The 24865-nt window shown below is 54.7% G+C and overlaps 3 protein-coding genes across 3 annotated transcripts in view; 2 read left to right on the forward strand and 1 right to left on the reverse strand.

The window, feature by feature from the left end:
- The window catches only part of LOC137457384 (zinc finger protein 135-like), a gene marked incomplete at its 5' end in the record, with an annotated part of 102039 nt that overhangs the window by 47396 nt on the left and 29778 nt on the right, over positions 1-24865 (reverse strand). The gene's annotated exons all lie outside the window — the stretch shown is intronic.
- LOC137457379 (zinc finger protein 135-like) lies at positions 12585-14035 on the forward strand. The gene is made up of 2 exons (XM_068169279.1): positions 12585-12623; positions 13202-14035. Exons 1-2 carry the CDS (start codon positions 12585-12587, stop codon positions 14033-14035), a joined length of 873 nt encoding a protein of 290 aa, XP_068025380.1.
- Positions 23079-23990, forward strand: LOC137457393 (olfactory receptor 14J1-like; the record flags this gene model as incomplete). Its single annotated transcript, XM_068169292.1, has 1 exon — positions 23079-23990. A coding segment is annotated over exon 1 (912 nt), but the record flags the coding sequence as incomplete, so codon positions are not given.

Here is a 24865-nt window from a genome sequence, read left to right on the forward strand (position 1 = left end):
GCAGTGTAAGTTGTTCACAGAAGCTGAGAGGCTCTTTCCATTTTGCTTGGAGGGGCTCCTGATTGTCATGGGTTGAGTTGACTCTGCTGCTGTTATCCAGACCATGCTGCAGCCATGCCAGCCTCAGAAATGAAAGTGCTGGCTGGAGCAAAGGATGATGGGGCTTGAAGTTCAGATTGCAGCATGGGAGCCTCCCTGTTCTGGTTGCTGCTTCTGGGATTTTTTGGGTGTTGGCTGCTCCTCTGGGATGGCAGTGGGACAGGGAGGGGTAAGGGAGAAGCTCCCTGCTTTGGGCTTTTGCCTTGCTTGCTGCTGCTTGCTGCTGCTTTCCACTGTGCCTTTTCTGCACACAGGCTGAGGTCACTGTACTTTTGCATTCTGATGATCTGATTTGCTCAGGACACTCTTCTCTCATTTGTTTCTGTGTCAACAGAATGAGGTTTTGTGTGGTGTTCTTTTCCCCTCAGTTCTGTGTTGGGGCAGGCAGAGAGGTTAGGCTGCTGGTTCAGCTGTACCCAGTACATACCTTTTCTGGAGCCCAATGTGGGGCAGGAAAGCAGCTGCCTTAATGAGGGCAGATTTTGGCAGGAGACAAAAGGATTGAGCTAACAAAGAGATAAGAGGATTGAATTAAGGTTTGAGGCTTGTCAACAGAGTTTGACAGAAGTTTTCTTTCCTGTGGTGTGTTCACTATGGTGATGGATTTGCTTTCAGGGGGCTGATGAGCTGCAGTCCTGTTAGTGCTGCTGATGGTGCTGAGTGTTAGCTTAGGGCAATGGTTCAGAGCTGTGCTGTCCACTGCTGGGCAGCTTGCTCTGGTTTCATCCAGAGCAATACAGGACACTCCCAAGGAAATCACTGTGAGATCTGCCCAGATGCTGGATGCTGATGAGTGGCAGGGGGTGGGGGAGGGAAGGGGCAAATTCTTAGGCTGGTGGTCACCTCTGGTGCTTTGGAATTTCAGCCCTGAGCAAGTGCAAAATCCTCCCCAGATGGGGAAAGGTTTGGGAAAAGTCTGTTGTCAGCCTGGGAGTTCCTGAGAGACAGAAATCACTGCAATGTGCCTGGGCCTGGCCCATGCCTCTTGAGCCCTTCTCATCTCTGTGCAGAGGGCTCAGGGGCAAGAGAAGGTCTCTGGACCTACAGACAGTGCCACAGGCATGGCAGCTGTGTCAGAGAATCAGCCTGTTCCAGGATCAGCTACTCCTGAACGGAAAAAGAATCCTACAAGGAAAGCAGCTGATCCTGCAAAGGACCAGGAGGGATCAGGGTCCCCATGGGAACAAGAGAAAGAGCCAGGGCTGCTGGCTTGGTATGGCTTATCTCACGCCTTGGAAGATGACCAAGGACAAACAGTGGATGAAACGAGCAGCAGGCCCCAGCAAGGCAAAGGAGATCTCTCCTCCTCTGTCCAGGCCTGTGTTTCAGCTGTGAAGGAACTGTCCCAGGAGTTCCATCAGGTCCAGAAGATGCTTTTATTCCCCACCTGTACAGTCCTGTGTTTCAGCCATGAGGAGCAGCTGCTCCCCTGTCCAAGGGAGAGAATCTGGGAGGCACACAGCACAGCACACCCTCTGCTTTACTTGTGTGACCATGGGGAGGATGTGAGGAAGTGGAAAGGAAAACCCAATCCAGTCCTGGCTGCAGGAGTCTGTGACTTACAAGGGAATTGTCCCCCCAGAGATGCTGCCTCAGTTTCCAGTGGGAAATGGCCTAAGAAGAGCAGGGAAGCTGAAACTGCTTCTGGTCCTCCTGAAGGGACTGCCAAAGCATCTTCACAAGATGCAAGGGACCCAAGACAGAATTAGAGGGGCTCTGCCTCCAACCAGATGGAAGGGAGAGACAAATTGGTTTGTTGGACTGTACAGAACCAATGGCCTGGCAAGTTGAAGCCATGAGAGGATAAAGCTTTAGTAGATACAGGTGCCCAGAGTGCTCTGACACCATCAAACCACAAGGGGTGGAACCCATCTGTGTTTCTGGTGTGACAGGAGGATCCCCACACCTGGATGTGTTGGAAGCTGAGTACTGGGATGCAAGCCACAATTTCCTTTCACTTGGAGGCATGGAAGGAGTCACTGGACTCACACTGCCCCAGAGGTGGAAACACAGCCCCAGCATTTGCAGCATTTGGACTGGGCATGGACTGATCCAGACTGTGCTGGAACAGAGTGGAGCTGCAGAGCACCTGCAGTGAGCAGCCCTCTGGGTACTGCAAAGCAACCTCCTGTGGAGTGAGAATGGACAGTGCCTGAGGTGTGCTGCTGATTGCTGCTGGGCATGGTGCAGGTGGCACAGAATGAGGGCTTGGGAATGTCAAAGGTTAAGCTGGAAATTTGCTGCCATTACTCCACACCATCCTGCCTCATGCCACCTTCACAGGGACAGTGCTGCCTGGAGCAAAGGACTACAGGGCTTGAAGTTCAGATGGCAACATGAGAGGCTTCCTGTTCTGGTTGCTGCTGTTGGGTTCTGGCTCTCAGGTGCTGGCTTTTTGCTGAGGGGGAGGGCTGAAGGGGTTTAACTCCTGGCTGCTGCTGCTCACTGCTGTGCTTCTTTCTGCAAACAGCCTCAGGTCAGTGTGCATTATGGGATCTCTTTTGGGTTCAACTCTTTTGTTCTTATCTCAAGTCCTTATCTCAACCCAGAGGGGTTTTTTGGTTCCTCTGTGTGTTATTTTTCCCTCACTTCTGTTTTGGGGGGAACAGGCAGCTTAATCTCTTCTCAGCTCTTCAACCTGTTCCAGCTTCAGAGTGGAAAGCCAACAGAAGCTTTCTGAGTTCTTCCAAAGATCTCCATGAGCTTCCCCCTACACCCTCCAAAGATCCCAAAAGTCACTCCTAGGACCATCCAAATCCCAAACACCTAAGATCACCTGAAAGCCCCTGCAGAATGCCTCTGAGATGCCCCTCAAGACTCCTGTGAGCGCCTCATTGTCCCCTCGCTGAACTGGGCACACAGCTCCACCCCATCCCTTGGGAGCAAATGCCCCCAAAATTAAGTCATTGAGGCAGAGATATCTGAAATAAAAGCAAACAGACAGGATTTGGGTAACTTTTGGGGTTTATTGAGACAATTGGTCAATGGACAGATGATTTCCAACCCCAGGGAGACACAAAGCATTGGGAAGAACCAGACAGACCCTGGCAAAGCCCTGCCCAGCTCCACTGGGAGCTCCAGCTGTGCCGACTCAACACTGTAATTGTTCTCATTAGCAATAATTGGTGTTCAGAAGGGCAGGAGGTGTTTGTTGCTTCTGGTACCCCCAGTCCCTGAGAACTGCAAAGTAAAAAGGGATGATTTTGGTGCTGGAAAGACCTTCTCAGAAGGATCATGATTACTCCACAGATTCTAGGTGGATTTATGCCTCCCCTCCAGTGCAGACTGCTCTCTGGTGTGGATGTAGCGGTGCTTCTTGAAGCTTTTGGTGTCTCCAGTCCTTGAGGCTGTGGGAGTCTACGGTGTTGGGGGTGTTCGGGGGGGGGCTGTGGGGTAGGCCAGATGTGTGCAGGGTCGGTGAGCGTCGTCTGTGCTGTTCTGGGAGGGGTCTGTGCGGGTGCGGGGCCGCGGGTGGGGTTGGGGTGGGGGTCTGTGGGGTTCCTTGTGCTGCTGCCTCCCCCTGGTGGGGGCAGCTGCAGGCCCCCTTTGGCTGCTGCTGTGTTGCAGGCGGAGCCATTGGTGGGCTGCAGGGGCTGTCCCTGGCCCTGTGTCCCTGTGTCCCTGTGCTGGGGGCTGGGCTGGCAGCAGAGCTGAGGTGGCAGCGGCGCTGTGGGGGCTGCTGTGTGCAGGAGAGGTGGTGGTGAGCGTGGGGTGTGGCTTGCAGCAGAGGCTGCTGTGAGGGTGTGTGGGGGAGCCCTGGGGGTTTGGAGGCTTTGTGCTGGCAGGTGCCGGGCGGCTGCTGTGCTGAAGGGCAGCGGCTGGGCTGAGGGCCAGGCGCGGGGGGGAGCTGTGGGCAGGCTGTGTGCTGGGTGCCGTGGGGGTGTCAGGCGTGGGTGCTGTGCTGAGCCTGAGCTTGGGAGCGCCTGGGGCTGGTGTCAGCTGTGGGGCGGTTTGGCTGTGCTGGGGGTGGTGGCATCCAAGGCCTCTGTGCTCTGCAAGCTCTTGAGGCACAAAGATTCCCTGGGGGGTTGCAGAGTGATTCTCAGTTTCTCTGCAGGCCTCCTGAGCACAGAAAGGCTCAGGGCAGGAGGAGCTTTTGCTGTGTGGCTGCAGGCTGAGAGCTGTGCAGAGCTTTTGGCAGCTGTGCTGGCAGGAAGCATGGTCAGAAGCAGACTGCTCTGCTGCAGCTGCTCTGCCCCTGGGGAAATGCTTGCTGGCAGGCAACCAAATGAGGCTGAGCTGTTGAGTGTCTGCTTGTGGCTGAGGAACTGCATTGACTTGGACTGAAAGGTTTGGCTTGGGCTGGGGGCAGCCTGTTGTTGATGGTTTTGTTGGTTAGAAGTCCTGCAGCTTCCTTGGAGGAGCTTCAGCAGCAGCCAAAGCAATTCCCTTGCTGCTCTTTGCTGTGCACTGAGCTGGGAAGGGAAGGAAATGATTGCTGCAAGTGAGCAAAGCAATTGCAGTGCTCTGCAAGTCTCAGCACTGCTGTGTCCAGCAGGGCCAGGGCAGGGATTGTCCTCCTGTCCTGGGCCCTGGGGAGGCCACCCCTGGAATGCTGGGGTCAGTTTTGGGCCCCTGACTCCAAGAAGGACTTTGAGGGTCTGGAGCAGGTGCAGAGAAGGGCAAGAAAGGTGTGGAAGGGTTTGGAGAGCAGGGCTGAGAGGAGCAGGTGAGGGAGCTGTGGGTGTTTAGTGTGGAGAAGAGGAGGCTGAGGGGAGACCTCTTGGCCTCTGGAGCTCCCTCAAGGAGGCTGCAGTGAGGTGGGGGTTGGGCTCTTGTGCCTAGTCTCAGGTGGCAGAAGGAGAGGAAGTGTCCTGAAATTGTGTCAGGGGAGGCTTAGGTTGGAGAGGAGGAGGAATGAGTTTGGTGGCAGAGTGGTCAGGGCCTGGCAGAGGCTGCCCAGGGAGGCAGTGGAGTGGCCATGGCTGGAGGTGTTGCAGCCAGGTGTGGCCATGGGGCCATGGTTTGGTGTCCCTGGTGGTGTTGGGGCTGGCAGTTGGCCTGAGTGCTGAGAGAGGTCTTTTGCAGGCCAGGCAATTGTGTGGCTGTGTGAGGAAGCTGCCCCAGAGCAAATGCATCTTAGGTGCTGGAGGTGCTGGGAAGAATGGGAAATGGGAGAGAGTCCTGTGGGGAGGGGAAAGGTTTGGGGTTTGCCTCTGGGCTCCTAGTCTGCCCTTGGAAGTGCCTGGGATTCTTGCAAGCAGTGCTGTCAGCTGGAGCCTTCTGGGGTCAGTTGGTGGTGTGCTGAGAGGGCCCAAGGGAGGTGAGGCTTGGGAAGAGAAGTGGTGAGCAGGAAGCTTGTTGGGGTGTGGGTGGCCAAGGGGTGTGGGTGTGGCTGAGAGGTGTGGAGTGCAGGAGAGCCTTCAAGGCCTTGTGGTGTTGCTGGAGCTGTGGGCTGAGGAAGTGCTGCTGGCAGGCAAGGGCTTGAAGGAGGTTGAAAGTCAAGTGGTGTGGATGGCTTGGTGTGGGGCAGTGTTTGGCTTCTTGTGGGCAAGTGAAGCTTTCCTTGTGCAGGAGGAGAGTGAGAGCCTGGGCTTTGCAATCCCTGGGGCCCTGGAGCCCTTCTGGAGTGGTTTTCTTCTGCAGAGCTTTGCAGCCCAGCTGCAGGTCTGCTGTTGCTGGAAGCTGTTGCTGGTTGTTTTGTGCAGCCTTGGGTGTTGGCTCAGTGTCTTGGCTGAGTTTGGTCCTTCCTCTTGTGGCTAAGTTCAGCTCCCCTTGGTTTTGGCAGCTGAGCACAGCTTGAGGCTTTTTGCTGCAGTGGTTTTTGTGCTGGCAGCATTGTGTGCTGCCAGCTGGAGTGCTGTGTGCAGCTGTGGTGCCCCCAGGAGGGGCAGGAGGTTGAGCTGTTGGAGGGGGTGTGTAGGAGGCCCTGGGGGTGGTGGGAGGGCTGTGGCAGCTCCCCTGTGGGGGTTGGCTGTGAGAGTTGTGCCTGTTGAGGCTGTGGGGAGAGGTTGGAGCAGCCTTGTAGTAGCTGCTGGGGGCTGCAGGAGAGCTGGGGAAGGACTTTTGTGAGGGGCTGGGAGTGATGGGCTGAGGGGGACTGGATTGAAGGTTGAGGATGGCAGATTTGGAGTGGGGCTTGGGAGGCAATAGTTTGGAGTGGGGGTGGTGAGAGCCTGGAGCAGGTTGGGCAGGGAGGTGCTGGCTGCCCCCTCCCTGGAGGTGCTGAGGGTGAGGTTGGATGAGGGCTTGAGCAGCCTGGTGTGGTGGAAGGTGTCTGTGGGCATGGCAGGGGGTTGGAGCTGTCTGATGTTTGAGTTGCCTTCCAGCCCAAAGCATTCTCTGAATGCTTCAATTTGGACACTTAGCAGAACTGCAATGAAGGGAACTTGAAATAAGGAAAGTTGTGAAACTGGTTCTTGATCTTGGGGGCTGGCTCCTGAGCATGGGAGCTGGGTCTTGATCTTGGGAAGTGGTTCTCACCCTAGTTGCTGGCTCTGGGCTTGGGGTGTGGTTCCTGACCTCAGGGCCTGTCTCTGAGGTCAGGGCTTGGTTCCTGAGCTTGTAAATGACTCTAACCTTGGTTGCTGGCTCTGGAGCTTGGTTCTAGCCTTTGTTGCTGGTTCTGGAGCATAGGGGCTGGCTCTTGAACTTGAGGGCTGGCTGTGAGCTTGGGAATTGTTCTGACCTTAGTTGCTGCTTCTTGAGCTTGGGAAGTGGTTCTGACCTTAGTTGCTGGCTCTGAGCTTGGGAGCTGAGTCTGCACTTTTGGTTTAGGTTGCTTGGGGGCTGGTTCTGGAGCTTGGGGGCTGGCTGTGAGCTTGGGAAGTGCTCTGACCTTAGTTGCTGGCTCTGAGCTCAGGGGCAGGCTCTTGAGCTTGGGAAGTGGTTCTGATTTTATTTTCTGGCTCTTGAGCTTGGGGTCTGGGTGTGAGCTTGGAAAGGGGTTTTGAGCTTAGTTGCTGGCTCTGGGCTTGGGGTGTGGTTCTTGACCTCAGGGCCTGTCTCTGAGGTCAGGAGCTGGTTCTTGAGCTTGGGGGCTGGTTATGAGCTTAAGGGCTGTCTCTGAGCTTGGAAAGTAGTTCTGACCTTACTGGCTGGCTCTTGAGCTTGTGGGGGCTGGCTCTGGAGCTTGGTTCTGACCTTTGTTGCTGGTACTGGAGCCTGGGGGCTGATTCCTGAGCTTGGAAAGGGTTTTGACCTTAGGTGCTGGCTTGGGAGCTGTTTCTTGAGCTTGGGGGCTGGGTGTGAGCTTGGGAAGTGGTTGTGATCTTAGTTGCTGGTTCTGAGCTTGGGAGCTGAGTCTGCACTTTTGATCTAGGTTCTGAAGCTTGGGGGCTGGTTCTTGAGCTTAGGAAGTGGTTCTGACCTTAGTTGCTGGTTCTGGAGCTTAGGGGCTGGCTCTTGAAATTGGGGGCTGGCTCTGAGCTTGGGAAGTGGTTCTGAGCTTGGGGCTGGCTCTGACCTTAGCTGCTGGTTCTTGAGCTTGGGGCCTGGATGTGAACTTAAGAGGTGGCTCTGAGCTTGGAAAGCAGTTCTGACCTTAGCTGCTGGCTCTGGAGCTTGGGGTCTGGGTGTGAGCTTGGGAAGGGTTCTGACCTTAGTTGCTGGCTCTGGGCTTGGGGTCTGGTTCTTGATCTCAGGGACTGTCTGTGAGGTCAGGGGCTGGTTCTTGAGCTTGGTAACCTTAGTTGCAGGCTTGGGAGTTGAGTCTGCACTTTTGATCTAGGTTCTGGACCTTAGTGGCTGGCTCTTGAGCTTGGGGGCTGGCTCTTGAGCTTGGAATGTGGTTCTGACCTTATTTGCTTATTATTGTGGTTATTATTGTGGTTCTGACCTTATTTGGAGACTTGATGGGTACTTGGTGCCGTGGGTTAGCTGTTTGGGTGGGTTGGATTGGTTGATGGGTCTTGAAGGTCTCTTCCAACGTGGTTTGGTTTGGTTTGGTTTGCTGGCTTGTGAGCTTGGGGCTGGGTGTGAGCTCTGGAGGGGGCTCTCAGCTTGGGAAGTGTTCTGACCTTAATTGCTGGTTCTTGAGCTCAGGGGCTGGCTCTGAGCTTGGGAAGTGTTCTGATCTTAGCTGCTGGTTCTTGAGCTTGGGGCCTGGATGTGAACTTAGGAGCTGGCTCTGAGTTTGGGGGCTGGCTCTGCATTTCTGATCTGCATTCTTGTGCTTGGGAGCTGACTCTGACCTTAGTTGCTGGTTCTTGAGCTTGGGGGCTGGGTGTGAGCCTGGCCTCTGCCTTGAATTTAAAATGTGAGAGTTCAGCCAGTTGGAAGTTGAAGCTGAGCTGCTTTGCACTGCAGTGCTTCAGAGTTTGTGGTGCTCCAAAGGCAGATCTCAAAGAGCTGCTGCAAGAGTTGAGCTGAAGTGGCACAGTGCCCTGCAGAGGCAAAAGCTTTTCCCTGCCAGTCAGCCATTGGAATCATCTCCCCAGGGCAGTGGTGGATTGCCCTGCAGGGCAGAGTTGGAAGGCTCAGCTTGGCAGGGGGCTGGGCCAGCTCCTTTCCAGGCCAGTGTCAGCTGGCAAGGTTGGAGCAGCTGAGCCTTGGGGTCCCTTGCAGCCTGGCATTGTGTGGCAGCAGAGCTGTGCTGCTGGTTTTGAGGGCACTTGGAAAGCTTCTGGAGCATTTGTGCCGAGTGTGCAAGACATCCCTGAGCCTAGCAACTCCCTCAGCTCTCTTCAGAATGAACTCTGCAGAGCTGGAAGAGCTTTCCAGGAATTTGGCAGAGTTTGGGAGGAGTTGGGAAGGGATTTTGGTTCTCCTCCTCCTTGTCCTCTTCCTTGTCCTCCTCTGCCTCATCTTTTTCCTGCTCTCCCTGGAGGTTGCACTTAGACTCCTAGAATCCTATGGTGGTTTGGGTTGGCAGGGAGCTGCAAAGGTGCTGCAGTCCAAGCCCCTCTGCAGTCAGCAGGGACATCCTGCACTAGCTCAGGTTGCCCAGAGCCCTGTCCGGCCTCACCTTGAACCTCTCCAGGGCTGGGACCTCAACCTTCTCCTTGGGCAACCTGTTGCAGAGTTCCAGCAGCCTCCTGGTGCAGAACTTGTTCCTCACCTCCCATCTCAATCTGCTCTGCTCTGGTTTGCAAAGCCTGCAGGGACAGGACCAGAGGCAATGGCTTCAAAGAGTCCCTCTGCAGCCTTCTTGTAGTCCCCTTCAGGTACCAGAAGGTCACTCTTAGGTCTCCCCAGAGTCTTCTCCTTTGCAGGCTGATCACCCCCAGCTCCCTCAGCCTGTCCTGGTAGCAGAGCTGCTCCAAGCCCCTGATCATTTTTGTGTCCCTCCTCTGGGCCCTCTCCATCAGGTCCATGTTCTTCCTGTGCTGAGGGCTCCAGAGCTGGCTGCAGTGCTGCAGGTGAAGTCTCAGCAGAGCAGAGCCGAGTGCCAGGATGGCCTCTGTCCATCTGTGGCCCTGCTGCTTATGGTGCAGCCCAGGCTGCCCTTGGCCTTGTGGGCTGCAGGCTCCCCCTGTCTGTTCCTGTCCAGCTTCTTGTCCAGCAGCACCCCCCAGTGCTTTTCTGCAGGGCTGCTTCCTATCCCCTCCTCCCCCAGCCTGTCCTGATTGTGAGGATTGTGCCAGGCCAGGGGCAGGACCCTGCCCTTGCTCTTGTTGAAGCTCAGGAGGTTGCCCTGGGCCCCCTCTGCAGCTTGTCCCCTTGAGCTCCTCCAACTTGTTCTGCAGGGTATTGTCTTAGGTTTCAGGAGGCAGAGAAGCTCTCTTTGAGCCTTGTGAAAGGAGTTGATGCCAAGCTGTGGCCAGAGGGTTGGATAGAATTGGGCAGTTTCCATGGCTGTGCTGTTCAGAGCTGCATCCTACAGTGCAAAGCATCCAATCCACAACAATCCATAGTGTGCCTGGGCCACGGGAGCCAAGCAACCTCCCTAGGCCAAAGCTTCCTCCAGAGCTCCACCAAAGCAGGCCAGAACCCCAGGCCCCAAATGCCTTCCCCCTCCCCCATGCCTCTCTGCCCCTCCTCCCCCATACCCAAGAGATGCAGTTACAGAGTCTGGTAGGCAGCTCCCAGGTGAGCCAGGCCGCTGCAGGCCGCAGTTGGCAGCATTGCCAAGGCCTCAAAGCTCCTCTGCAGAGAGAGATCCCAGAAGCTGTTCCTGGGAGCAGAGAGGAAGGGTAAAGGAGGTTGGAGATCCTGTGCTGTTCCTTTGTAGAGAGTGAGTGCAGGCCTTGTGGGGATGAACTAAGCTAGATGACACTTTGTGGTGTCACTCTGGACTCTGCTGTCCCTTCTGGAGGTCTCTACTCTCTGGTGTAAGACATCCCAGTGCCTTCCACCCACCACAGGGATTCTCCTCCATGCTCTCATCCAGAGGCTTCTGTTGGGCCCTGTTGGCTGTGTAGGTCAGCCCTGGTGATGCTGTGGGACCCTGGGGACTCTGAGAGGGCAGCAAGTGAGTGGAGATGGAGCAATGGATGGAGAGATGGAGGGTGAAGGCTGCAGGGGGTGGGAGGGCTTAGTTCAGCAGCTGTGTGGCTCTGCCTGGCTCCTACCTCCAATGGTGCTGGCAGCAGCTGACCCCTGAAGCTCAAAGCTGCTAACCCTGCCTGGCTCAGGACAGTCCCCTGTCCCCTCCTGACATCCAGCACAGCCCAAGCAGGCACTCAGGGCTCCTAGCCACACAGCCCAGCCATCCCCCAAGGCAGGAGTCACCTGAGGTCTCACTCCCTCTCTGTCCCCCTTCCTCTCATCAGTTGCTGCCTGAGGTGTCTGCAGGGTCCCTCCCCAGCCCTCATCTGTAACCCCCCTTGGCTTGGTGCTGTTGTTTCAGCCCTCCAGCTGATCCCAGCCTTTAGTCTCAGGCCCCTTCCATTCTTGTGCTGCTGCTTCCAGCCCAGTTCCTTAGATGCTTCCTCAGCCACAGCATTTCCCACTCCACCCTTCCAGCTGCAGTGGTAGTGGAGGTGGGGGACACAGGGCCATGGGATAGCCAAGGTAGTAGGGACATGGATGAGCTGGGAATGAGGGAAAGGCCTGAGAATGGTCAGGCAGGAATTAGGCCTTGTCCCCCCAAAAAGGGGAGAGGATGCAGGGCCCAGGTGGCAAATGTGTGTGCAGGAAATGGCAGAATCTGGCAGCATTTGAGGAGGTGAAAGCAGTGAATTGTGCTGCAGCTCTGCCTGTGTCAGCTGGGAGATGAACAGCAGCCCATGGGCACTGTGCCCTCCCACCAAACCTCCTTTTCTCTTGGGGATGTGGAGTGGCAGCTCCAGGGAACTGCAAAGAGCAAGCTGAGAGAAATGGTCAGGGAGAGAAGGAAGCCAAACCCTTTCCAGTGAGTCTCTTTGGGCTGCAGGTGTGTGAAGGGTGCTGGAGGTGTGAGGCTTGGGCTGGAGCAAGAGACTCTCCAGCATCCCAGTGAGGGCTGAAGAGGTTTAGCAAGAAGCTGCCCAAGTCCCTTCCCCCTTTGCTGCATCTGGAGAAAGCATGAAGCTCCCTTTGTGTGTGTCCTGAGGGGTGCTGTGATCTTCTGTTGGGGAGTGGGCAGCAGAGAGGTGTGTGCAGGTCAAAGGTGAGCACAGAGTGTGTGGGGTGGCGACAGGGCCAGGGAGGAGAGCTGGGACCAGAGCATGATCTGCTGTCAAAGGCAGCTGCAGTCAGCAGAGGCCTGGGCAGGCAGTGGGAGGAAGCTTTAGGCAAGGCCTGGAAGAGGCTGTGTGGAGGCAGCTGTGTTGTGGTGCTGGCCTGCAGCTGTGTGCTGGGCTTGGGAGCTGAGCCTGCACTTAGTCTCATAGTCTCATAGTATCAGTCAGGGTTGGAAGGGACCACAAGGATCATCTACTTCCAACCCCCCTGCCATGGGCAGGGACACCCCACACTAGATCAGCCTGGCCAGAGCCTCATTCAGCCTGGGCTTAAACACCTCCAGGAATGGGGCCTCAACCACCTCCCTGGAGAACCCATTTCAGGGCTTCACCACTCTCATGGGGAAGAACCTCCTCCTCACATCCGGACTCAACCTTGTTGAGGTCTCCCATCTTGATCAGCCCTGGCTGTGTGTTGTGGCTGTGCTGCTGGGCTTGGGAGCTGCCCCCAGCAAGGCTGAGCTGTGCTGCCTGGTCCTGGGCAGTGCTGAGTCATCCTTTGCAGATCAGTGCTCTCCCCTGAGCCCTTTGCTTCTCTCTGTCAGGGGCTGAGTGGTCTCTCAATCATCCCTGCCCCTGTGTGCTGTGGAAGAGCAGAATTTTCAGTCCTGCCCCTTGGAGCAGCCCAAGAGGTAAGAAACCCAGAGTGGGTTAACAGCAGGACCCCAGCCCCAAGGGCAGCTCCCAGCCTCCACCTCCTCCTGTGCAGCATATTTCACCTCTCCAGGAGCTCTGAGGCACATCAGGTGTTGTGGGAGTTGAGGAATGCTCCAGGCTGCTGGGAGTGTGTTGTGAGCAGGAGGTGATGTTTGGGGGTTGGGATCTGGAAGGTGGTGGGAGAAGGTTGGAGGTGGTTTGTTTTTCCTTGGTCAGTGCTGCTGCCTCCATTGTCTGAGCCAGGGGAGATCAAAGGACAGGGGCTGGACCAGGAACCACCCTGCCATGGCCACCAGGGTCGAGCAGAGTAGGACAAGACCATGTGTAAGTCTCAGGGTACCTCAGGGCACTGATCACAGGAACCTGGGGTCTCAGCACAGGTATTAGAGGTCTGTGCCCACACTGTGGCAGAAACTGAAGGTTTGAGGTCCCCTCTGCATTCTCTTCTCCAGCTGGGTGTTGGGAGTCAGGGAGTGTCATGACCCAGGCAGGATCTGAGGGTTTGAGGTCCTGGGCTCAGGTGCTTCCATCTTCCCTATTGCAGAGCTGTGACCCCTCCCTCCCACAGTATGGCCTCACAGAAGGACCCAGACAAGAGCTGGGAGGAGAAGCAGCACCCAGAGATCAAGTTGGAGAAGCCAATGTGCAGTCCCAAGGGAGAGGAGGATGGGGAGGAAAAAGAGGAGAAGATGGAGGATGATGCTGAGAATGACAACTATGAAGAGGAGGATAATGATGATGAAGGTGAGCAGGATGAGGGGAAGGAATGTATGGAGGAGGATGAAGCCAGAGCAGGTCCCTCAGTGTCACCCAAAGAGCTGAATCAGTGCTCTGAGTGTGGGCAGAGCTTCCCAGGTAGGTCAGAGCTAGTGAAGCACCTCTGCCCACAACCTGGCTCCCAGCCCTTCGTTTGTGGTGACTGTGGCAAGAGGTTCCGCTGGAACTCTGGGCTCATCCGGCACCGCCGCACCCACACTGGAGAGAAACCGGTCGCCTGTGCTGACTGCGGCCGGAGCTTCACCCAGCGCGGCAATCTCACCCGGCACCGCCGCACCCACACTGGTGAGAAACCTTTCATCTGTGTAGCCTGCGGTCAGCGCTTTACCCTGCGCCGCCAACTCACCCAGCACTGCCTCACTCACACTGGAGAGAAGCCCTTCTCTTGTGACAGCTGTGGCAAGCGCTTCAGACAGCTCTCTGATCTTAGGCAACACCACCTCACCCACACCAGTGAGAAGGCCTTCACCTGCAGGGACTGCGGCAAGACCTTCAAACACAGCTCCACTCTCACCATCCATCGCCGCATCCACACTAGAGAGCATCTGTTCCCCTGTGCTGAGTGCGGCAAGACGTTCACCAGGAGTACTCCATACATCCAGCACCAACTCATCCACAGCGGTGAGAAACCGTACAGCTGTGTTGACTGTGGCAAGAGCTTCACCCAGGCTGCAGGCCTCATAGATCACCGTCGCGTGCACATTGGCGATAAGTCTTTCAGCTGTGCTGAGTGTGGCCAGGCCTTCAGACACAGGAGCACTCTAGCTGAGCACCACCGCACCCACACCGGTGCGAAACCTTTCACCTGTGCTGCCTGTGGGAAGAGCTTCAGACGGAGCCAACGTCTCACTCGGCACCGCCGCACCCACACTGGTGAGATGCCCTTCACTTGCGGCGACTGTGGTAAGAGCTTCACCCAGAAGCGATCCCTCAGCAATCACCACTGCACCCACAACTGAGAGCAGCCTGCACTGGAGGGGAGGCATAAATCCACCTAAAATCTGTTGGGTAATCGTGACCCATCTTTGAGGGCCTTTCCAGCATCAAAATCATCTCTTTTTCCTTTGCAGTTCTCAGGGACTGGGGACACCAGCAGCAACAAACACCTCCTGCCCTTCTTAACACCAATTATTGCTAATGAGAACAATTACAGTGCTCAGTTGGCACAGCTGGAGCTCCCAGTGGATCTCAGCAGGGCTTTGCCAGAGTCTATCTGGTTCTTCCCCAGGGTCTGTCTGGTTTTTCCCCAATGCTTTGTGTCTCCCTGGGGTAAGAAATCCTCTCTGTATATTCACCAATCATGTCAATAAAACCCAAAAGTTACCCAAATCCTGTCTGTTTGCTTTTATTTCAGATATCTCTGCCTCAATGCCTGAATTTTGGGGGCATTTGCTGCCAAGGGATGGGGTGGAGCTGTGTGCCCAGTTCAGGGAGGGGAAAATGAGGCTCTCAGAAAAGTCTTGAGGGACATCTCAGAGGCATTCTTCTGGGGCTTTCAGGTGATCTTAGGTGTTTGGGATTTGGATGGTCCTAGGACTGACTTTTGGAATCTTTGGAAGGTGTAGGGGCAAGCTCATGGAGATCTTTGGAAGAACTCAGAAAGCTTCTGTTGGCTTTCCACTCTGGGGCTGGAACAGGTTGAAGAGCTGAGAAGAGGTTAAGCTGCCTGTGCCCCCCAAAACAGAAGGGAGGGAAAAATAACACACACAGGAACCAAAAAACCCTCTGGTTTGAGGTAAGGACTTGAGATAAGATGAAAAGAGTTGAATCCAAAGGAGATCCCATAATGCACACTGACCTGAGGCTGTTTGCAGAAAGAAGCACAGCAGTGAGCAGCAGCAGCCAGGAGTAAAACTCCTGCAGCCCTCCCCCTCAGCAAAGAGCCAGCATCTGAGAGCCAGAACCCAACAGCAGCAACCAGAACAGGAAGCCTCTCATGTTGCCATCTGAACTTCAAGCCCTGTAGTACTTTGCTCCAGCCAGCACTGTCCCTGTGAAGGTGGCATGAGGCAGGATGGTGTGGAGTAATGGCAGCAAATTTCCAGCTTAACCTTTGACATTCCCAAGCCCTCATTCTGTGCCACCTGCACCATGCCCAGCAGCAATCAGCAGCACACCTCAGGCACTGTCCATTCTCACTCCACAGGAGGTTGCTTTGCAGTACACAGAGGGCTGCTCACTGCAGGTGCTCTGCAGCTCCACTCTGTTCCAGCACAGTCTGCATCAGTCCATGCCCAGTCCAAATGCTGCAAATGCTGGGGCTGTGTTTCCACCTCTGGGGCAGTGTGAGTCCAGTGACTCCTTCCATGCCTCCAAGTGAAAGCAAACTGTGGCTTGCATCCCAGTACTCAGCTTCCAACACATCCAGGTGTGGGGATCCTCCTGTCACACCAGAAACACAGATGGGTTCCACCCCTTGTGGTTTGATGGTGTCAGAGCACTCTGGGCACCTGTATCTACTAAAGCTTTATCCTCTCATGGGTTCAACTTGCCAGGCCATTGGTTCTGTACAGTCCAACAAACCAATTGGTCTCTCCCCTCCATCTGGTTGGAGGCAGAGCCCCTCTAATTCTGTCTTGGGTCCCTTGCATCTTGTGAAGATGCTTTGGGAGTCCCTTCAGGAGGACTAGAAGCAGTTTCAACTTCCCTGCTCTTCTTAGGCCATTTCCCACTGGAAACTGAGGCAGCATCTCTAGGGGGATGATTCCCTTGTAAGTCACAGACTCCTGCAGCCAGGACTGGATTGGGTTTTCCTTTCCACTTCCTCATGTGCTCCCCATGGTCACACAAGTAAAGCAGAGGGTGTGCTGTGCTGTGTGCCTCCCAGATTCTCTCCCTTGGACAGGGGAGCAGCTGCTCCTCATGGCTGAAACACAGGACTGTACAGGTGGGGAATAAAAGCTTCTTCTGGAGCCGATGGAAATCCTGGGACAGTTCCTTCACAGCTGAAACACAGGCCTGGACAGAGGAGCAGAGATTTCCTTTGCCTTGCTGGGGCCTGCTGCTTGTTTCATCCACTGTTTGTCCTTGGCCATCTTCCAAAGCCAGAGATAAGAACCAAGCCAGCAGCCCAGGTTCTTTCTCTTGTTCCCATGGGGACCCTGATCCCTCCTGGTCCTTTGCAGGATCAGCTGCTTTCCTTGTAGGCTTCTTTTTCCCTACAGGAGTGTTGTAGATGTGCCCTGGGGAATGAGCAGCAAGGATATCAATGAATAGATATATTGGTAGTCTATTGATATACAAACTATGCAGCAGGGGATTTAGTTTCTATTCACAGGCAGCAGTATTGGGTTGGTGGAACCACCTCTGCAGAACGTTTGTGCCTGGGCACTTCAGACGAACCAAATGAGTTCTAGAATTTAGAGTTGAAACTGATTGGAGAAGCAGTGGGGGAGGGGTTGGTCAGTGACCAGCAAACCCTCAACCCAGGACAGTTTCAGCACTCCCTGAACCCAAATTCTATAAAGCAAAGGTTTGGCTTCCTCACGAGCTGAGAACCTCATGAAATCTTTCCTTGGTGATGTGTTTAGAGTCCTGACAGCGCGGCACGGCTGTGCCCTCATGAGGAACTGGAGAACGGCGCCGACCGCGTGGCTGTGCCGCGGGGTTGCTGCTTCTCCCAGAGCACAAAGGTCCTGGAGCCTCCCAGGGGAAGCTTCAGAGGCTTTTGCCGCTGGCTCCACGAAGCGCAGCACCTGGCAAAGGTTCCCCGCTCTGGGGGCTGTAGCGCTTCAGGACCGGTGGTGCACAGGGGCTGCCATGGTTTCCTCCCGTGGCGATGGCTCATGCGGCAGTTGACCCCACGCTCCACGGCACTGCCCCCAGCCGGGCAACAGTGGCAATGTGCAGCGAGGCCTTCTGGAGCTGCTTCAAGTCCCGGGCGAGGCGGACCGTAGCGGCACAGAGACGCACGCAGGCATAGGCACGGACACCAGCGTGGGGGGCACTTGTTTACCAAACAACTCCTATTTACCATTTGCCCCAAAGAATACTGCTCCAGTCAGCACCCACTGCTAACACAATAATTAACCAATCAGCTGATACTTTGCCAAATGAGCATAAGCACACTCCGCAAACAGGGTAAACAAACATGTAGCCTGGGCCTTGTTTGCCACAGGGGTGAGAACATGCCCAGGCAGATTGTTGACCTGGACTCAGTGCTGCCAAGGTGTCCCCCCCCCCAACTCCAGAAGGGAGGGGGGACAAAGGGGGTTTGAGTCACACACACAGAAGCATGTTCTGGTAATATTTGGGCCACAATCCTGGTCATAAGCACCATTCACTACGAGGGGCAGCTGATCCTGGCACAGGCTGCTTCTCTGACACAGCTGCCATGCCTGTGGCACTGTCTGTAGGTCCAGAGACCTTCTCTTGCCCCTGAGCCCTCTGCACAGAGATGAGAAGGGCTCGAGAGGCATGGGCCAGGCCCAAGCACATTGCAGTGATTTCTGTCTCTCAGGAACTCCCAGGCTGACAACAGACTTTTCCCAAACCTTTCCCCAGCTGGGGAGGATTTTGCACTTGCTCAGGGGTGAAATTCCAAAGCACCAGAGGTGACCACCAGCCTAAGAATTTGCCCCTTCTCTCCCCCACCCCCTGCCACTCCTCAGTATCCAGTATCTGGGCAGATCTCACAGTGTTTTCCTAGGGAGTGTCCTGTATTGCTCTGGATGAAACCAGAGCAAGCTGCCCAGCAGTGGACAGCACAGCTCTGAGCCATTGCCCTAAGCTAACACCCAGCACCATCAGCACCACAAACAGGACTGAAGTTCATCAGCCCCCCAAAAGCAAATCCATCAACATAGTGAACACACCACACCTGTTGAAGTGGAACCTCCTGTGCTGCAGTTTCCATCCATTGCCCATTATCCTCTCCCAGGGCACAAGTGAGCAGAGGCTGTCCCTGCCAGTGGGTTCCTCTTAACCACATGGATCCTGTCCCAGCAGGTAGTAGTGCAGGAGAAGGAACAGCAGAATGAAGAGAAGGAGAAGGGAACTGAAAATCTCATCACCTGAATCTAGAAAGAAAGCCCTTGGTAGCAAATGTCCTTTCTGGATGGACACAGAACACAACACAGAGAGTTGATGAGAGCAACTGCTGGGTGTGCACCAACTGCCCTGAGACCCCTAAGGAAGGGCTGGAGGGGGGAGGGCATTCACTGGAATTCCAATACCTGATAATACCTCTTGGACATACTGAGAATCACAGAATTGTTAGGATTGGAAGGGACCTCAAGGATCATCCAGCTCCAACCCCCCTGCCATGGGCAGGGACACCTCACACCAGATCAGGTTGTGCACAGCCACATCCAGCCTGGCCTTAAAAGCACCCAGGGATGAGAATTCCACCACCTCCCTGGGCAACCTGTGCCAGTGTCTCACCACCCTCATGGGGAAGAATTTCTTCCTAACATCCAATCTGAATCTCCCCACTTCTAGTTTTGCTCCATTCTCCCCCAATCCTATCCCTACCCAACACCCTAAATAGTCCCTCCCCAGCTTTCTTGTAGCCTCCTTCAGATACTGGAAGGCCACAAGAAGGACTCCTTGGAGCCTTCTCTTCTCTAGTCTGAACAGCCCCAACTCCCTCAGTCTGTCGTCATAGCAGAGCAGCTCCAGCCCTCTGCTTATCCTCGTGGCCCTACTCTGGACACCTTCCTGCCCCTCCAGATCCTTCTTGTAACAGATGCTCCAGAACTGGACACAGTGCTCCAGGTGGGGTCTCACCAGGGTGGAACAGAGTGGGAGAATCACCTCCCTGGCCCTGCTGGCCACATTTCTCTTGCTGCAGCCCAGGATACAATTGGGTCTCTGGGCTGCAAGTGCACACTGGTTGCTCCTGTTCAGCTTGCAAATGAACACTTCCCTTAAGGATAATCCAGAATTAGAAGCACAAGATGGGGATGGAAGAGGCCCCTGATGCAAAGAAGAGAGATTCCAAATGTGTCCAGAGATATGGGAACAAAGCAGGATTGTGCAGGAAGTGGGAGCCAGCACAAGTTCTGCACCATGAGAGTAGTGGAGCACTGGAACAGGTTGCCCAGGGAGGGGGTTGGGGTCCTATCCCTGGATATATTCAAGGTGAGGCTTGACAGGGCTCTGGGAAACCTAATGTATTGGGGATGTCCCTGGGAAGGTTGGAGAAGGTAACCTTTGGAGGTCCCTTCCAGCCCAGCCCATTCTATGATCAGTGAGATATGGGAACCAAGCAGATTCTGCATGAAGTGCAAAAGGAAGACACCACCTGGGGCTTCTCAGAGCTCTGGGCCTGGCTATGGTTGTGGATTCCTGCCTTGGGCTTCAGTCTCAAGAAGTTGGTTGGAGCAATAACCCTGAGCTTGTTCCCCTTTGTTTGCATGGCTGTTAGAGTGCAGGGCATGTGTGAGTGCTGGTCTGCTTGAGGGAACAGAACAGGGGACAGCAAGGACCTCTCTGGGAAGAGCTGGGGCAAATGTTGCCTTCAAGAGCAGGCCCTAAGCCTCTGTATTCTAAGCTCCCATTTCAAGGACCAGGCCTAAGGCCTGTCTGCATTTCATAGAGCAATACTGAGCAAGACTTTCCTGAGGTTCTTTTCCCTATTCCAAATGCCCTGGGATGGAAAAAACCCTGCACACAGGGAAGAAGGCCAACTGCAGATGGGTTGTGGCAGGAGAAAAGTGGCCAGACACAGGAATTGTCCTCCCCCAGACTCAACACTGCTGTGGCCACATCTGGATTCCTGGTATCTGGGTGCAGAGTTCAGAAGTCCAAAGGGGAAGCCAGGAAGTGGGGAGGCTGCAGAGGAGATCTGGCAGGATGGGGGTTGACATCTCTGTGGAGAGGCTGAGGAACCTGGGCTGCTTCAGCCTGCTGAATGGAGGCTCAGGGCACTGCCATAGCAGTGTGCACATGGCTGAAGGGTGGTTTCAGAGAGGATGGAGCTCTTCTGGAGAGTGGAAAGAGACCAAAACCTTCAGAAAGTGCAGTTTGGAAGGTTCAGAGTGGAGAGGAGGCCAAAGAAATGTCCCTCAAAGGGCAGAGCTGCTATGCATGAGGCCATCCAGAGATATCAGGAAATGGCAGGGAGAGCTGAGACAGCTCAGGGAAGGGATGTAAATAGCAGGGGCAGAGCTGGATGGGGAAGCAGGATTGGTGTCAGCAGACTGAAGGGAAAGAGCTGCAGGCATGGGACAGTGCAGGACAGGCTGCAGTAGGGATGGCCAAGGGCTCTGGCGAGGCTGAGAGGCTCAACAGGGCCAAGTTCTTTGTGCCCTTGGATCTGGCAGTTGCCTCTACCACCAAGACCTGTGAGGAGAAACTTGGCTTTGAGACTTTGAGGTTGTTCTATTGCTAGGGCAGTGGTCAGGGCTTGGCCTTTCTGCTTCCTAGAGCAAAGTAAAGTTTTCTCCCTTGTACTTTGCCTTTGTCTCCCTGCAATCCTGGCCTCTAACAAGCTGCTCTAAGGAGTCCCTGGGGAGCCTTTGTCAGTAACAAGCCTCAGTGAGGCCAATCAGTGCTTCAAGGTACTTTGGAGTTTTCTTCTGCCTTGGACTTCTTGAGAGGCTTCTTGGCAGTACCTTGGCAGAGTCTCCTGGCAGTACCTAAGGATGATGCAATCAGCCCCAAATACTCCATGGGGCTCATTAAATACTGCTGAACCTCTCATTATTGCCAAGATTTCTGCAGCTAATTGGAGAGGTTTTTATTGCACAAAGCATCTGATAAAAATTATATTTAAAGGTACATTTCATTCCTTATCAGCAGGAGTTGTCTCTTTGGAAGCAAATCACAGCAAAACCTGACAAGATCCTACCCTGGTCACTGCCCACCCTCACTCCCCACTGCCCCCAGCAGAGCCCTGAGCCCTGAGCTGTGAAGTGAGGGACAGGATTTGCCTTGCCAGTGGCTGAGGGTCAGGGCTTGGTCCTTTGGATCAGTGAAACCCCTCCAGGTTTACTCAGCAGCAGAGCCACCTTGAGCTGCTTGTCCTGACCTGTCAGCACTGCCTCAGTTCTCTGCTCTCACCACAGCCTGGAGATGCTTCAGTGCCTCCTGTGATGCTTCCCGTGCGTCCACTCTCTCCTGCTCTAACCAGACCCTGGGGACCCTTTCCCAGTATGCTTCACTGGGACCCATTAAGAGTAGAAGAAACTTCAGAGTTTGAATCTGACTTTGACTTCTGGAGAGGTTTCATCAGCTTCTCAGTCTCTGAGGTTCATGGACTCAGCACCAAAGCCACCAGAGGGCTTCTATAAATGCCTTGGGCTGGTTCTGTTGTGCTGAGCCAGGCCAGGCTCCTGGGCTGGAAGGTGCTGCTGGCGAGGAGGCAGCACTACAGAGAGACAGCTCTGGCCAGGAGCAGCTCCTCTGCACAGCACAGCAGGACTGAAGACACTGCCAGAGGGTCTCGGGGAGATGAAGAAGGCAGAGAGAGCTTCGAGGTGGCCAGAACTGAGAGGGTGACTGAGAGCTCACTGGAGAAGTCACTGCACTCTGACACAGTGAGGCTGTGGGTGCAGGGCGGTTCAGGTGCAGTTCTGGGAGGCATCTCCTAAAGCTGGCACAGCCACAGCTCATGCTGGCTGTGGGGAGAAGGTGTGGGTGGCAGGAGTCACCCCTGGCAGTGCAGAGCAGGGCAGGGTGGGGCAGGGCCCTTCTTCTATGGAGAGGCTGCTGTGTGGGTCAGGGATTCTCATAGATGCAGCTCATCACCAGGGAACTTCCAAAGGGATGCTTCAAGGACAAGGTCCAAGCAGGGTCTGCTCTAAAGAGAGAAGAGTTCCTGAGGCTGTGTTTGCAGTTTCCTATTCTGAGGACAAGAGCAAGTGAGGAGTGAAAGAGAGGTAGCAAAGGACCATCCAAGTCCTTGAAATTGGGGAGGTGTATCTTGGAGTGGTCAGGAGGCGTGCAGGGAGCTTCCTAAAGAGCCTTCAGCCTCTGCCTGTGGACAGCAGCAGCACCCTGGCTGCACTCATCAGGATGCCTCCAGCCAGTGCCCTGCAAACAGGCAGCTTTCTGTAGGTGAGTGCAGAGGGGCTGGGCTGGGCTGTGTGAGCAGGGCAAATCCATCACCCAGCACACTCCTGCCAGGGTGAGAACCTCCAGGCAGCAGGGATCTGATCAGGGAAGGAAACTGAACCCAGCAATGTTGTGGGAGGGAGCACTCAGACATCTCCATCTGGTCCCCTCCAGGCCAGACCCTTCCTCTGAGCACAGCCCTAGGCCTCTTCTTCCCACCCCACCACCTAAAAGCCTCTGCCCTCAGGGTCATGGGCTCCAAGGTGTGAAGCACCTCCTCTGCAGCCAGAGCTCCAGCAGAGGCAGAGCTGCCACAGGAGAGGGAATGCCATTGGGTGTTGCAATGAGCCCTGAGTGTGCTGGGCTGGAAGTGTGGTGCTGAGACCTTGAGAGAGGCTGAGACACTGAGTGGTCTGTGGGGGATCCCTCTGTCCTCAGCAGGGTCTGGTGGCTTTTCAGGGGGACAGGGGAGTGTGATCACCTCCAGCTCAGCAGGGCACAAGCCCAGAGAAGTGGGGAAGTGGCAGCAGGGCCAGAACAGCTCCCCTCACTCTGCTCTGAGCCACAGGCAGCTTCTTGCCTTGCAGGCTTCTGCTCTCTCTGTTCCCCCTGAGGGCAGCAGAAATGCTGTGTGTGAGAGCTTGTGACAGCCATGACCACTCTGGGGGTGAGATGTGGTCAGCTGGAGTGCAAAAGCCTAAAACATTCAGGAACTGCCTTTTTCTACCCTCCTTAGCACTGGGAGATGCTGAGAAGCCTTTCTGCTTTGGGACTCTTCCATCTGAAAGTGGACACCAGACCTTGCTGCTGCCTCCAGCATTCCCCTGCTGCAGAGCAGGACTGATTCAGCAGCAGGAAGCAGGAAGAGTCTCTGCTCTTCTCTGCATGCTCAGCCAGCACAAAAGAGTCCACCACAAAAGAGGCTGAGAAATGGCTTTGGTTGTTCTCCATTGACTTGTGACTGACTTTGCCTTTTGGCTACTCCACCTTGCACAAAGGGCACAAATGTCCAACAGCAGCTCCATCACCCACTTCCTCCTCCTGCCATTCTCAGGCACAAGGCAGCTGCAGCTCCTGCACTTCTGCCTCTTCCTGGCCATCTACCTAGCTGCCCTGCTGGGCAATGGCCTCATCATCACCACCATAGCCTGGGACCACCACCTCCACACCCCTATGTACTTCTTCCTCCTCAACCTTGCCCTTCTTGACCTGGGTGCCATCTCCACCACGGTGCCCAAATCCATGGACAATTCCCTGTGGGACACCAGGGACATCTCCTATGCAGGATGTGTTGTGCAGGTGGTCTTCTATGTATTCCTAATTTCATCAGAGTATTTTCTCCTCACCACCATGTCCTATGATCGCTATGTTGCCATCTGCAGACCCCTGCACTATGAGACCCTCCTGGGCAGCAGAGTTTGTCTCCACATGGCAGTAGCTGTCTGGGCCTGTGGGGTTCTGTTTGCTCTGCTGCACACAGCCAATACATTTTCCCTGCCCCTCTGCCAGGGCAATGCTGTTCACCAGTTCTTCTGTGAAATCCCCCAGATCCTCAAGCTCTCCTGCTCCACATCCTACCGCAGGGAACTTTGGCTTATCGTGTTTGGTGTTTGTTTCTTCTTTGTCTGTTTTGTGTTCATTGTGGTGTCCTATGTGCAGATCTTCAGGGCAGTGCTGAGGATGCCCTCTCAGCAGGGACGCCACAAAGCCTTTGCCACCTGCCTCCCTCACCTGGCTGTGGTCTCCCTGTTTACTGGTACCTCTTTTTTTGCCTACTTGAAGCCCCCCCCATTCTCTTCCCTATCCCTGGACCTAATTGTGTCAGTTCTGTACTCAGTGGTGCCTCCAGCAGTCAACCCTCTCATCTACAGCCTGAGGAACCATGAGCTGAAGGCTGCCCTCAGCCAACTGATCACTGGATGCTTTCAGAAGCAATAAACTCTTTGTCTTCTCCTGCAGAGCAGTTCTGGTGTCACTCAGTGCAGCCTGGCTTCAATATTTTTCTGGTGGTGGTGGATTTTTATTTTATAATGTTGTCAGCCCAGTTCTAATTTATTCTTTGTTTTGTTTTTCTGAGCTCCTTTTTTGTTTAAATAATAAAGAGAAGTGTTAGTAACTTTTTTTTCCTGAGACCTTTCCTCCAAACCTTTTCTGAAGTTTCAGAGGCAGTTTGCTGTCAAGAAGTACAGCAGTAAATAGTCCCAGCACAGCAGCATGTAAGAGACCAAATCTTGTCTCTCTTGATGTGAATCAAGAATGGAAACATCACCTTTGCTCCCAGACAGAAATGTGCAATGGACAGACCCTCTGGGTAAGGACTCTGTGCAATGTGCACATTCAAGATCATCCCTACCCATCAGATCCCCCAGAAAGGAAGGATGTTGAAAAGGAGAATGGGTCAGCCCCTGATGGGTATTGTGTGTATGGGCAGGTAGAAGGGGAAGGAGGGGACCCCTGCAAGCACACAAAGAATACACAGGAGGCAGCAGACCAGGAGCAACCCTCTCTCCCTGTGCTAAGTTCTCCCTGATACAGCTCATGGAGCTGAAGACACCACATGCTAGAGGCTGCCCTCCCTCCCCTCCTCCTTCAGGGAAGACAGTACAAGCCAACAAGAATGACATCTCCTCCAAGCCAAAGCAGCAGCACCCTTACTCCCACCCAAACCATCTTGGGGGGTGGGGGGTGTGCTAATATAATTCCTTTCCCCTTCTCTCTCTCTCTCTCCATTTCTTCCTTCTCTCTCTCCCTTCTTCTGTTCCATTCATTTTATTCTGTTAATAAGCAGCCTG

Source organism: Melanerpes formicivorus, unplaced genomic scaffold (genome assembly GCF_026170545.1).
Source record: "Melanerpes formicivorus ecotype bairdi unplaced genomic scaffold, bMelFor1.0.p_v2 SCAF_177, whole genome shotgun sequence".
NCBI classification, from domain to species: Eukaryota; Metazoa; Chordata; class Aves; order Piciformes; family Picidae; genus Melanerpes; species Melanerpes formicivorus.